At 39.6% G+C, this 14,312-nt stretch overlaps 2 protein-coding genes across 5 annotated transcripts; both read left to right on the top strand.

Moving 5' to 3' along the window:
* Window positions 1–298: 298 nt before the first annotated feature.
* Window positions 299–6,047, top strand: LOC135946886 (long-chain fatty acid transport protein 4-like). Its single transcript, XM_065495347.1, has 10 exons — window positions 299–628; window positions 2,010–2,160; window positions 2,220–2,457; window positions 2,512–2,755; window positions 2,811–3,012; window positions 3,068–3,260; window positions 3,314–3,598; window positions 4,817–4,974; window positions 5,030–5,183; window positions 5,237–6,047. The coding sequence occupies exons 1-10, from the start codon at window positions 471–473 to the stop codon at window positions 5,395–5,397; spliced, it is 1,944 nt and encodes a 647-aa protein (XP_065351419.1). The 5' UTR covers window positions 299–470; the 3' UTR covers window positions 5,398–6,047.
* A 705-nt stretch (window positions 6,048–6,752) lies between these two features.
* Window positions 6,753–11,298, top strand: LOC135948104 (uncharacterized). Of its 4 annotated transcripts, none has more exons than XR_010575759.1 (9): window positions 6,753–6,905; window positions 7,365–7,472; window positions 7,531–7,749; window positions 8,176–8,356; window positions 8,498–8,635; window positions 8,689–8,868; window positions 8,930–9,092; window positions 9,216–9,563; window positions 10,275–11,298. XR_010575759.1 is itself a non-coding variant. In XM_065497180.1 (9 exons), the coding sequence occupies exons 1-9, from the start codon at window positions 6,879–6,881 to the stop codon at window positions 10,300–10,302; spliced, it is 1,275 nt and encodes a 424-aa protein (XP_065353252.1). In that variant the 5' UTR covers window positions 6,753–6,878; the 3' UTR covers window positions 10,303–11,298. The 4 variants fall into 4 exon arrangements, 3 of the variants coding, with proteins under 3 accessions (XP_065353252.1, XP_065353253.1, XP_065353251.1); XM_065497180.1 differs by having other exon boundaries at window positions 7,531–7,740; window positions 9,216–9,455; XM_065497181.1 differs by having other exon boundaries at window positions 9,216–9,397.
* Window positions 11,299–14,312: the final 3,014 nt, after the last annotated feature.

Genomic DNA, 14,312 nt, shown 5'->3' with positions numbered 1-14,312 from the left:
TAATTTGCATTCGGTGTTGCATCGTGAAAGAAGTTGAGTGCATGGGTATGGGTCTGTTGACGAGGCTCTCTTGGCGTTAATAAATTGAGGAGAAGGGAGATCTGTGAAGCAACAAGCTAGAACGTAGAACGCATATTACTGAAAAAGAGGGGAAACGCGATAAAATGCCACACACAAGTAGAGAGAGGGGTAGAGTTGAGGTACCGACCGACCGATGGCGGGCGGGCGCTGGGCGGGCACATGCAGGCAGCAAAACACGCATCAATCACAATCAGTTGTTTGTGTTTAGATTTCAGGTTTGGTTGCTCTCTCGATAGTCTCGATTCGCAAATTCGTTTAAAATAGGAATCCCTGCACACGAGGAGCGACTGACTTTGGGATCCCCAAGGCTCGGTCAGCCTAATTTTCCCCGTTCCCCGTGTATTGGCTCAACTTTGTGAAGGAAGACAAGAGCCGACCGAAACAACGAGATGGACCATATTAACTATAAGGTTGTGTTCTGCTTGCTGGGAGTAATCTTGGTCGTCGGACCATGGCTACAGATTTTCTGTCTTTGTGCCTTGGCATTTTACCTGTGGAATGCCCAGAAAATTTCCATCATTCTTCGGACTCTGCCTCGAGACCTTGGGTAAGCAATTTTTTTACAATTGGTAGCGCCCTTGCTCGGAAATGATATACGCAAAGGAAGCAATTTGAATCTGCAAATGAGTTAATTATATGAGACTTATTTTAAGCATCGTAGGAGCAACAGGGAACTTAATTAAATTTAATTTGCTTGAGTGTATTGCCTTTTATTCTTGATTTTAGTTACGTAACACACACAAACGCAATAAAAATAGGGATCAATAAAATAATCTGTGGGTAAAGGGAGTTGATTAGGGCGTGTTTGCGCTGCAAATAATGCTACGAGCTGCGACCTCTGTCATCGTGTAATGTGTTGTCGGTTTTTTTTTTACCACGATGTGGTTATTTGTTGCTGATATCGCTCTCCAAAAATAGTGACAATACATATTAATGTATGTATTTTTATAAATATATCATACATGTTTTTTATTTCATCTGTGGATTTCATAAACTTGTAATGCTATAAGGGTGCATCAAAACACTATTTAAATTATTATTATTGTTTTTAAAAAAATGTTACTCTTGAGAGGTTTCAAGATGAAGGGAATGGTTGGTTGCAGTCTCTTAAATATTTCGAAACCAATGATTTTATTGCTTTTAAATTATCACTTTTTCAATGGTTAGTTTAAATTTAGGAAGTGTCCCAACTCTTTTGCTTTAAGTGTAGACAGAGACGAAATGCGTATTCAGCATTTCACTAACTGCGCGTCGAAAGAATTTATTTAAATATACGTGCTCTAAATTTCATCCTCAAAGATCTCAAGTAAAGCTGCGTCCGTCGTCTAATTTCTTAATGCGCGTGTTACTCATCCGGAGTCCTCTGTCATTGGCCTCGTGATAGCTCTGCTCCTCCTCTGTTTGTTCCTCGGACCTTGACGCTGGAGACCTCGCGCACATTATAATTTCACGAACAAAAGTCAAATCAGCATTACAAATTCATTGCTTTTGGTGCCACATGCCACATTGTTGGCGCAAAAGGCAAAGATACTTTCATGTCGCCGCGCTATTTTCCAGGTGGCGTGCGACAGTTCGTGACAGAAATAATAATAATGCTTTTTAATTTTAGCTCTGAAGCAATCGGCAAACATGCCTGATACTGTTTATTTTGTTTATTTAATAATTCGTTTTTCGTTTCGAGTGAACAAATGGAACAAATGCAAACAAAAACCCGTTAAAGGAAAGGACTATTTTAACCGAAACGCAGCTGTCACTTTGCTTCCGCAAATAATTGATAGAGGCATGATGTTTGTCCAGTTGAATTTAACGTAATTAGTATTGCGTGACTCGTTTCGGCTGGACAAACATCACTGTCTAGGATTAAGATAATTAATAGTGACATGCACCTTTCTTCTCCAATTTGAAAAAATGTAAATTTATTATTTCAGGTTCATAACCAAGCTGTATAGGATTATCCGTAAAAACCAGATTTTGAAGGGTAGGAATTTCACTCCTGCGTCCATGCTGTCTGATTTGGCCGCAAAGTACCCGGAACAGCCGTGCTTTTTGTTTGAAGACCAGGTGTGGTCCTACAAGCAGGTAAGCAAAGCGAGGGTCCCAAAAATTATTGATATTAGCTAAACCTCTCCTTGCAACAGGTCAATGAGCTGAGCTGGCGAGTCGCCCGAGTCTTCCACGAACGTGGTTACAAGCGGGGTGACGTTGTGGCCCTTGTAAGCTCCAACAGACCCGAGTATGTGGCCATCTGGGTTGGGTTATCCCGCCTCGGCGTGATTACAGCGTTGGTCAACAACACTCTAAGAAACATCGCTCTTCAACATTCGCTCGAAGTGGTTAAGCCAAAGGGCGTCATTGTTAGTGCCGAACTGTGCCCTGGTAATAATTTTTAAACTTAATTTATATATTCCTCAAATTTGAATGCAATCATAGCTGTGAAAGAAGTGGAAGAGGACATTTCTGCCAAACCCACGTTGTTCAAATTCTGCGGAGCTGACCAACAATCCCAACTGGAATCGCCCAGCATTGGATTTGAATTGCTGAACTCTGCGTTGGACCAACAACCTGGCACCCCGATCATTGGATTGATGCCGCCCAGCTACAAGGATGAGCTCATTTACATCTACACGTCTGGAACGACTGGTCTACCAAAGGCAGCAGTGCTCAGGAGCTCAAGGTTTTAACCGCATTTTGCTATTGGGTTGCTCAGTAATTAACTTAAATGTATCCAGATATCTTTTCGGAACCCTTGCTGCTAGATACTTTGCCAACATCACCAAGGAGGACAGAATTTACAACCCTCTACCGTTGTACCATTCTGCTGGAGGAGTTGTTGGAGTTGGCCCCGCGATCACAATGGGCGTTTCATGCGTCATCAAAAGCAAGTTCTCGGCCTCAAAATACTTTGAAGACTGTGCGAAATATGAGTGCACTGTAAATCTTGAATCTAGCCTCTCGAAATTGTTTATTAATTCTCATTTCAAACTAGGTGGGCCAGTATATTGGTGAGATGTGCAGATACCTGCTTGCAACTCGGCCTTCGGAATACGACCAGAAGCACAAAATCCGCATCATGCTTGGAAATGGCTTGAAGAAGAATGTTTGGCAAAGCTTTGTGGATCGATTCAACATAAACGGAATTGTTGAGTTTTACGGTGCTACTGAAGGAAATACCAATATTGGTAAGATATAAATAATGTCAAGACGCTGTAATTTTATTGTAATTCAATTCCAGTTAATATTGATGGAACTGTGGGTGCTGTTGGCTTCCAACCTAGACTTCTACCAGATTTCCTCAATCCGATGGGACTGATTAAGGTGGACGAAGAAACCAGCGAGGTGTTGCGAGGACCAGACGGTCTGTGCTTCCGCTGCTTGCCTGGAGAGCCAGGCATGTTCGTTGGCAAAATAAAGGAAGGAGACGCAACCAGGGAATTCCACGGCTACGTTGACAAGAAGGCTTCAAGCAAAAAGGTGGCCACAAATGTGTTCAAGAAGAATGACAAATACTTCCTCTCAGGTATGTTCTGGACACGGCATTTCTTAAGCAAGTGAGGATCCGGAAAAATCGCACTCAGTTCAGAAATGGCCATTGTTAGAATTTCAAAATGAAAATATTGATATAATAATTTAAACAATAGAGTTAAATATAGTCTTCGCCTTTTTTTAACTGCTGTTAATTATACTAAAAATCAAAAGCTTTAAACAAATTGCAAATAAACTTTGAACAGTAGACGTTAGGCAGGAAACCCTCCAGGAAAACATGAGCAAGCTTTGATTTGCAATTATTTTCCATGGCTTGAAGGGCACAAATCAATTTATAACTCGGAATTGCGCGTTTCACTCCAGATGGTAACAAAATACTGAGCAAGAGCACTTTTGAAGCTATTTAAAAAAATCACAAGTATTTTGTAAACTCATTCTACTAGTAAATCAAATATTTAATGTTGTAACATGTTAATTATACTTTATTTCCGACAATGAGTAAAATTTGATTATACAAACACAATAATGTTGTCATCATCCTGCAATACATTTTTCAATGAGCCAATATGCTATCAATTATATGGAAAGTTAAATGTAGATATTCACAGAATTGTCTTAAAGTTGTAAATTCTTTAAACTCTAAAAAATATTGTTCTTAGTTGAAATTATGAATGAATAATTTATTTTACACGAAAGTCTACAACAGTCATAAATCAATTCTAATACGGAGGCGTTCACAGATTAACATTGGTGGCTTCATTCACTAAATGTTAATGTATGCTTCATCACAGTTCAAAAAATGATTAAATGCAATAGAAAAACCACAACCGTTCATCTCAGTTGTGTGATACTGTTCGTTTTCAGAAATTAAAGTGTGGAAGTCATTGCAAGCATGTTGCGTGAACACGTCTCTCTGTGAAAAAGGCCGACTTTCAGTTCTGGTCAACCGTTGCAGGGGTGACAAAAAACTGTATCTATTGTGGACATTTTAAAAGTTAACTAAGTTGAAATTATAGGCAGATTCCATGATATAGCGAGCTGTTTCACCAAGGAAGCTTGGTATAATTTCAATTAAATGCTTCACACTAACAACCAGAAATATCATTTAAATTTTTGTTCATATATCTTTTTACAATTGTTAGGTGCATATTTGCTTGAACTATGACAAGCAAAAAATAATCAGAACAAAAAGTTTTTCTTGGTGCATGCTTGTGTGTGAATGATTGTGCAAACCCTGAATTTATCTGTGCAGGCGACATTTTGGTGATGGACGAGCTGGGCTATTTGTATTTCAAAGACCGAACTGGAGACACGTTCAGATGGAAGGGAGAAAACGTATCTACGACTGAAGTGGAAAATGCAATCACCAAAGCAGTTGGATTGCAAGATGCCTGCGTGTACGGTGTGGAGGTAGATCAATGGTTACTAATTTTACCAGCAATTATCTCAAATGGGGTTTTGGCAGATCCCTAACACAGACGGTAAGGCTGGCATGGCCACAATTGTTGATGCAGACGACACCGTGGACATCAGCAAATTGGGAAAATCTTTGGCAAAATATCTGCCGCCATATGCTCAGCCCTTGTTCATTAGATTAGCCAAGAAAATCGACGTGACTAGTAAGGATAATTGAAACAGTTTTGCTTGTCAACTAATTATTACCTTCAATCAGGCACCTTTAAACTGAAGAAGTTCAATCTGCAAAAGGAGGGTTTCAATCCAGCAAATGTCGGCTCTGATCGCTTGTATTTCAGAGTGAGCAAAGATGGGGACTTCAAAGAGCTCACATCAAGTTTGTATGAAGAGATAGTAGCTGGGAAAGTTCAGTGCTGAGATTCCAGAGGTCATAAGTGACAAAGTGGCTACTGAAATATATGTTAAGAAATTTGTAGTTTTGGTTTGTTTTGACTGATTTTTCAACCATCAGAAGACTGTTTATCTTGTAATTTGCAACGTTGATCGCGCAAATGAATCGCCGACCTCTTCTGACTTATCAAGAATATTTTTTTTTAATTCAACCAAAATTTCAAGACTAACTCATGAGCTCACAAACGACACCGATTGCTCTTATTTGGAATGTTCTAAATACAAATTTTTCTAAATAAGTAATATATTTTAAACAGCATAAATGCCAACTAAAAATCTAAAAATATCACATTTGTGTGTCACAAAGTGTGATTTCACCTCATAAAATCTACCTTTTCTGCATTTCTTCGCCAGATTTGTCATTCATACTCACTAAAAAAATGTATTTGTCATGGTAGTAAAAATATGATGTGATAATTGTATTCAAGTTTTCTCGAGCAAATATTTTGACTGATCTTGTCGAGATATTAAGGTCGTAATATTTTGATAGCAAGCTGGCTTAAATGCAGATATAAAATCTCAAAACTAGTTATAATTATTTCAAACAGCCGCATTTAATGAAATATTTTGCCACACCAAACCGTTAACAAACAATAAAGGTAAAAACACTATGTAAATGATGATTTTTATTCTGATTAACACAACAGAAAGATTTGAGTTTTCTCCAGGCTTAATCATTTGGCTAAATAGAAACATAATATTTTTTTCCTAACTATAACATGTTTATTTAGGATAAAATATTCAAATAGATATATGAGTAATTGAACACTACATAATAATTGTTTGAGTGGTATTTACTAGGATGAGCCATATATGGAGAATTTCCATTTCAGATAGTGACTGAGTGCACAGAATAAGCATTATATGGAATTAAGCTATCTAAATTAGCAATTAATAAAATAAAAGTGGATAGCAATAATAATATTTATTTTGCTTCCTGTATCTCAGAGAAACGTTACTCGGGGGCTGATATAACAGGAATCAATATTAAACTAAATGAATATTAATTTTGGGGGAAATCTGTGGCAAAAAAGGGACACTTCAATATAAAACACTGCTGTATATGAATGAACCCAGCCTTTCATTTTAGACTTTGTAGATCATATTTGAGTATTTTTGCAGAGCAATATTATATTATTTGTACCACTATAGCCTATTTTATGCTTCGCTTAACATTAGGACTTAATTATTGGCCTCTAAGCTGAATTATTTGAGTAGTTTCAAACTCCCTTGAGCATTTAAATTCACATACAAAGAAAACACGAGGAGTTTGAATTTCCCTCGCCTTCGGGATTTTCCACAGTCATTTTCCACCCGCACCCCTCCGGCAGCGCGTGCGCCCGTCCTGCATGATCAAGTGATTGTTACCCTTGCATGCAGTTACAACGTCTTGTCCGTCCTGCTCCATGCGTAGAAAAATGACTTGCTGGTGCTGCAAAGTAATATGAATGAAGACCAAATCTTTATCTTCCGAGGTAAGCTTGTATGCTAAATATTTTTCCGCGTATTTGCTCTAATTTAAGCACCGCACGTGGACACCTGTGCTTGCAATGCCATATTGCCCAGATGAATGTTTGCTTTTTTTGTCTGCGATATTAGCTTGAAATTCTCGTTCACTGCCCTTAAATTCACCCTGGCTTTGCCTTGATTTCCACCCTTCCTCCTCAAAAGTTGGGGAATTCCGAAATGCACCGGCCGCGCTTCGGCGACTATTCCCTCGTGCACTGCGGTATTCGGCTCGGGGTGCGGATCGATAAAAATCAAAGAAACAGCGCGCTTAGCACACAACGTGCATGCACTCGTTGGCTGTGTGTGGTCTTGCGGTTCGTGCCGCCTTCTGCTTTTGTATGCATCGATTCACGACGTGGCTCGCTTGAAAAAGATATATTAAGCACGTGTGGCCCATCATTAAAGGGTTGTTTGCTCTTCCGCAGCTGGTGGTGGTGGTGCTGCTGGCACTTGTGCCCTTGCCAGGCCCACAAGTCCCTCGACCGCCCTGCCATAGAGACAGGTCGTCCGTCGTGCGCAATATCATCACCAAAGTAAGTGGTTGATTTTTCTTGTATTAAAATTAAATTTAATGCCAAATTTTGTGTCTAGAAATGGACGCCCATCCTAGAGAGGTACGGTCTCAAACTGCCGATAGAGTGTCCCTTCCACCCTGCCAGGGAGGTTTACTGGCCGAGACAAGGGTCGAAAATCAAACACAGGGCGACGCAGTGGAGCTGTGGTCTGTGTGGAAAGTCTTTCTATTCGGAGAAGTTCCTTGAAATGCACTTTGAGAACAGACACTCGGAGCACCTCAACATTGTGAGTGTGGTAGGAATTCTTTTTAAGCATGCAGGGCACTGCGAATCAAATGAGAAATAAATTTGAATAATTTTAAATCTTTTATCGTTGAGAAACGAGGAAAATTCAAAACTTAATTTAACCATTGATAAAATTAAAATATAAACTTTCAAATCAGTTTTCAACTATAGAATAAAGTTGAGTTGCGCGCACCTACTAGGGAAGACTTTATGATTACAGAAATTGTTCGAAATTATCAGAATGTACACAATCCTTATATAAGTCCAATAATATTTCTATCAAGTTTAGTGCGAAAATGATAAAAAAAAGATTGCCTTTAATTAGTCCCAGCAATTATTAACCTTTGTCAGCTAGGCACAGATAATTTATAAAAATGGTTTCTATCTTACAATATGTATCTGTTTTGAAACTATTTTTTCTCTATTTTACAAAAAGGCCGAAGATGCCATCTGCCTGGCAGACTATTGCGACATCATGCGTTGCACCGTGTGGGAGCATGGAATCAAAGGGTCATCGACCTCCAACACTGACCTGGAGTTGTGGGGCCGTGATTCTGCGAATACCGCCGCGCTCGTCGTGTCCAAAACGGCCTTGCAGCCGGTCCAGCAACAAAAAGGCAAGTTTAGTATGAACTCAGCGCCTGCAGCTGTAAGAGTAGGCGTTCCGCGCAACGTTGCTCTCACGCCGGTTGCATGACTCGATGCGCTGCAGGCGTTTTTATACGGGGTTTCGTTTCTGACGCTTTTCGCACTTGCAGCCAAAAGAGGTGAAATCGTGCTAACGCCAACAAGTGCTCCAAAGGCAGGGAAACATCCCGAGGTGAAAGTGAATAAGTCACACCACAAAACAGTGAACACTCAAAACTGCAACAACTCCAGATCAAAGCGATCAGCAGGTCGTAAACGAATTTTAATTTCGCGAGTGGAACTGTATGAAATGTTTCAGCAGACACCGCAGGTGCCGATTGTACTAGAATTAATGCCCAAGACGAGCAAATGAAACGATTCAAGGCTGACTGCAGACCAGACCTCCTGCAGGAGTTGAGGGACCAATGCGAGACTCTGGTTTGGAACTGCATAGCAGGTCTGCTCGCCAACCTCACCACCGAGGAGTTCAAAACCATCGAAGGTCCGTACAAGACTTTTTGTGCCGATTTATTTTCTGATGAATTGAAACATTGCATTTGCAGCTGACATGAATCGAGCAGTTTGTTGGTACTTGACGTGCGACAGGTACTGGGAAAACTCAGCGCACGAACGACGTAAATTCCCGTGGGCTTTGCTGCTTGTGTTGGTCACTGCCCTCGCCCTGGTCATTTGCTTCTGCTATTATCTTATTTGGCTTCTGTGCGAGTGAGTGAATTTTTTCTTATTATTACTTTAGCACAACAGCGATCCTTTTGATCTTTTTTTATTCTGTTATGCTTGCAAAGGTGACAATGGGAATTTTAATCGATTGCTTATTTTTACGCTTAGTTGGCAATACCGAGGGAACAAAGGTTCCATGTCGGAGCCGTCGTCGCCGCTACTGCAGCATCAGCAGGCGCAAATGGGCCATCAGCACCACCATTTGCATCATCAGCAAGCAATCCCGATGCCATATCACGGGGATGAGTTCTCGATGGAGGGCGAGCCATATTACGTGGCCGAGAACCAAGGCGAGCATTATATCTACGTAACCTATCCACCTGAGTTAAAGAGGCGCCTCATGGAGAGGTTAGAGACTACTCACACCACATGAAACTATGTCTATCCAATTACAGAGCACCCATTCAACCGCGCACCTCAATCTGTCTAGCTCTCTCATTAACTCCTCCAGTCATGGTAATTGTAGTAATTGTTACGTTGGCACTTCCTGTAGATGTTCAATTTGAGTTTTTAATCGACCCCCTCACAATTTTTCATCTCGATCGAATTCGGTTACAGAGACTGTACATTGATTTATTTAATTCTTTTATATTTTTGCGTTTTTCGTCGTGAGCAGCTGAAGAGAGCTGACCGTTCTGCTTTAAATATGCTGTCAATGTGCTTACATGTTTTGAAATTGCTTATTTTTGTCATTTTAATATGTTTACACGCACATACATCAAATTTTCACGCGTGGCTGCGTACAAATTAAAAAATATTTTAAAAGTCGCTTCGCTGTCGATTAAAGACTGATAAGTAATCACTCATTTTAAGATGTTCACAACACACACCTCTCATATCTCATTATTACATGGAAATAATTTGTGCATGCACATTCAATTCTAAGTTGTCATTATCTAAGTCTCTAATTATCTCTAACGGCGTAACAAAGCTTCTGCTTAATCGGCTTAACACATATAACTTTAAATCCATAAAATATAGTTTAAAACTGGATTTTAACTAATTCAACTGCCAAATTCCGCACAGTAGAAAGCAAATAATCCAACCAAACTAGAATGAAAACCTTCTTTTTACCACACTGAACAACAAAATACGAAAAACGATGAAACAAAACAAATTCTCAAGCGCCAGCTGCTACCTTTTTAACTCTGGATTTTCTCATTTCAGCTGCTACAATCGTACGTCACGTATATGATTATGTGTTTGATGATGAGGACTGACTGGATTGATGAGTGGTGCAGAAAATTTGCACTTTCACGCGTGTTTTGCACAAACTAAATTGGTAGGCGCGGATTCCGACGGCACGGCCAAATCTTTTGAGACTCATTCTCGCACAAAAGGCAACCGGAGACAAAATCGAAGGTGTTATTTGAAAATTTGATTCATACACGTGCACTCGTGCTATATCTGCGGTTTAAATTACTACATTTTTGCAACTTTCATACAGATTTTATTGTTAAAAGCAGGACCCACGCTTTTCACGACAATTAGTTTTCCTTGACTTAACGCCGAATGTTTTTGCATTCAAGCAAAACCATTTTTAAAATCAGCTTTTGCTGAACATTTCGATAGATTTTTGCATTTAAAATTCGCACACCAAGAAATAATGTTATTTTCACGCGGTGGGTCCGACATGATACAAATTCCAATCGCAATCAATGTCCTTTTTAGCCGTCGTTAGATCAACGCACTGTTTAAAACGCGTCAATTGTAAATAAACTAAAACGAAAGGGTTTAAAAATGAATTGATAAAATGCAGAAAACACTTTTATGTAATAAAACTAACTGACGAGAGGTTGTGAATTGAATTTTTCTAAACTCGCTTTGAGACTTCAGCTTTTCTATAATCTTGAGATCTGTCGAATCAAAAATCGTGCATTTGTTTCCCTATGAAATACGAATTAATAATGGTAAAAATCGTTTCAGCGATTAAATAATTGATAAAAATAAAGAGATATTTGGAAAATACTCTTACCACGAGCACGTTAAATAATGCCTGTTCTGAATCTTTTTGAATGTAGTGAAGATGCTGTGTAGATGGATTTAAAAGCTGTAAGATAAATTATTGCCATAAATAAGCAACAGTTTAGAATCGATGCAACAATTTTAATTATAATTATTTGCTTAACGACTGTTTGAGGAGAAGCAAACGTTCACACATCAAAAATAAAAATGCCAAATCTTTTGTAAACACGTGTAGCATTTATTCGTGCCACCCTTTTACACGCAATCTTTATTCTTTTAGCTTACGAGAAAACCTTACATGGTGTGCCGTCTATTAGTTCAGAGGGACCCGTATAGATGACACAACATATATGCTTTTGTGAACCTCCTGGTTTCCGACCCCTCACTCCTTACTGTTGAAGGGGTAAGGGGTTTGAATATGTAGAGTGGTGACTAGAGATTACCAATTCAAAAGAGTAATAATGCTGAATAGCTCAAACAATTACCTCTTGAAGAAATATTTAAAAAATATCCCACTTGCACCATTGAGAAGCGATTTTTTAGAATGCGACAAAATAGAGCACATAATATGCAGTAATTGAATTATTTGCAGGTTTGAATCTGACTGACTTTGAGCAAGAAATCATAGGTTCACATTCATCAGAATATTGTTTTGTGGACTTCTTAACTCTTCACTCATTAGGATCTGAAGGGGCCCGTGTCCGGCAGCAAGTATCAGCTATGGTGCGACACGACAACCTCAGAAGCGCGCCCTTTCCTTCCAAAGCAATTTCGCCGCCCTGCCTTTGAATCCATTCACAATCTGGCTCACCCTGGCATAAAGTCAACGTCAAAAATGGTGTCTGCAAAATACGTTTGGCCATCGGTGCGAAAAGATTGTTACACTTGGGCTCGAGCATGTCTTGTTTGAAATTTTCAAAGGCAAAGAAATACTAATTTTGAGATCATGTTTAATGTGTATATCAATCACTCTAAATGAAGCTGCACCTTAATACAAGTTGTTTTAAAATTGTTAGCCATAAAATGGCGCTCTTTTGCACATGTGAAATTCAATTGGTTTTGCAGCTTGGCGATTCTGTTTGATATTTTGCTTATAAAATTTTATTTGAATCTAACTGTTAATGTTATATCTCAGAAGAAATGAATCAGTACATCTAATGTTATCTAAAGAATATTTTTTCAGGGATTTATTTTATAATAGGGAAAAATTGATAAAAATTAGACAATGGTGCGCTTAAGAGGCAGAAACTTCAAGGTTCGGGTCTGACGCAACTTAACACGAAGTAAGTAAGTATTCTCTCCTTTTGCTACTTATTGGGTTTGCAAAAATACTCGAGACCGTGGGTATCACAGCGCCCCAGTCCAGAACTGACTTCGATCTTTCAACGAGTGCGCTCTGGTTTTACTCTAACAAGTTGAACGCAAGAAACCGTTGGAAGTGCTTTTTTATTGCTATATGTATGAAGTTGTTCTAAGTAAAATCAATTTAAACAGAATACAGAAAAAAATTGTTAACAAAGAAAATTAATTTCACGACGCTTTGGTACAAAACTTTCTAGGATTTGGTTGCAGCTCGCAACCTATTTGCAAAAGATACACTGAAGTGAATTTTTCTCAAATAGCTATCCATAATAAAACAAGCATAACTTCCTAATTTGCAATTGCTTCAAAATAAATTAAAGAATTTTTGGGATCCTAAATTGTTTTAGCAGGAAGAACGAGTTGCGGGGCTACGCAGAATTTTGTCACTCTTTTCTTTGATTGTACGCAGCAATTAAGCGAATTTGATTATTGTCAATAGCCAATAAAAGTGAATCTAAATTTAATGCTTCTAGAAAATTAACAATTGAATTTCGTTTTTTATTCATAGTAGTACAACTCGTGAGGTCTCAGGGACTGAAATAGCTAGTTTCACAGTACACAAAAACATGATAGTAATAAGAAGTGTAATTTTCCACAATGGTTCACTTTTTTCTAGCAAGAGTGAATGGCCATAGTAAGTTAAACCTCACTTGTATATACTGTTGTGATCTCGTATATACATGTATAGGTTATTTTTCAGGTTACATGTGGAAATCAGACACTATCATTCAATTTTAATGTACTTAGTAATGCTTAGTAAGATTTTGCTGCTTGAACATGTCTTCCTTTTTGGGACACAAACAGCTGGGATCAAATTAATGTCCATAAATGGAGGCTCGGAAGTTTTTTGTTCGCAACTGCAGGAAAAGTTGCATTTAGAATTACACCATAAAAAAGCAAAAGTGAAGCTCGTAAAAGCAAAGCAGACTGGGGAGTCATTCAAATCATGTTGTTTCTGTTGTATAACAAGCTGCAGCGAAATGACAGAGCAATGCTGATTTTTGCAAAAGCCGAGATGTATCAGCTAGGTCGGTGGCAACTGGCAGTAGAGGAAGAGCGCGAGTGTGTGACGTGACAGCTGAAACGGCAGAGTGACAGACAGAGCTGGCGCAGCGAACGAGCGCAGAGCGGCGGCAGCGGCGGCGGCGGGCCCTCGAGTTGGTGTTGGGAAGCCGTCGGTGGCTGCGCCGGGGTAATTAGGGCTGTGATTGCCTGTCTGTGTAACTGGCGTGAGCTTCACACGTCAGCCGACGCCTTAACTATGCATGAGATATCTCGGCAGCTGACAGCGGGTGGTTAAAAAAGTTAAGACAGCAATCAGCCGAGTGCTCCATTATTGATACTCAGCGCGCGCGACCTCTTCTCTCTCTCTCTCTCTCTCTCTCTCTCTCTCTCTCTCTCTCTCTCTCTCTCTCTCTCTCTCTCTCTCTCTCTCTCTCTCTCTCTCTCTCTCTCTCTCTCTCTCTCTCTCTCGCTCTCTTTTGGGAGCGCGCGGCGCAAATAAATGGCAATATCACTTCGCACTTGCACCATCCTGAGAGCTTTTCCGCTTCATTTTTAGATTAAATTTACCCCACCAAAGTGCGTGCGTGTCTCGAGAATTATTTATGGCGCCCACCGTCTGCACGACGCCGAGATTGCCGCTGTCACTACTTTTTAGTTAGTGGCGAAAACCGGCAAACAAACCCACCTTTAACCTCGCAGTGTTTTTCTTTCCAACGATTAATAATTCCTGCCAATGAATCGCGGGCAGGTGGTTTTTTCGAATTCACTCTTCTTTTGAGAACACAATCGTGCGCCGCATGTTTTGAGCCCGTTGTAGGCATATTATATTTTTGTGCAAAGAGCAGGAAACTTTCTCGGCTACCTAAATTCATT

This window comes from Cloeon dipterum, chromosome 1, assembly GCF_949628265.1.
Source record: "Cloeon dipterum chromosome 1, ieCloDipt1.1, whole genome shotgun sequence".
Classification (NCBI taxonomy): domain Eukaryota; kingdom Metazoa; phylum Arthropoda; class Insecta; order Ephemeroptera; family Baetidae; genus Cloeon; species Cloeon dipterum.
Note: the sequence above shows the minus strand (reverse complement) of the source record. Positions and strands in the feature narration are given on the sequence as shown.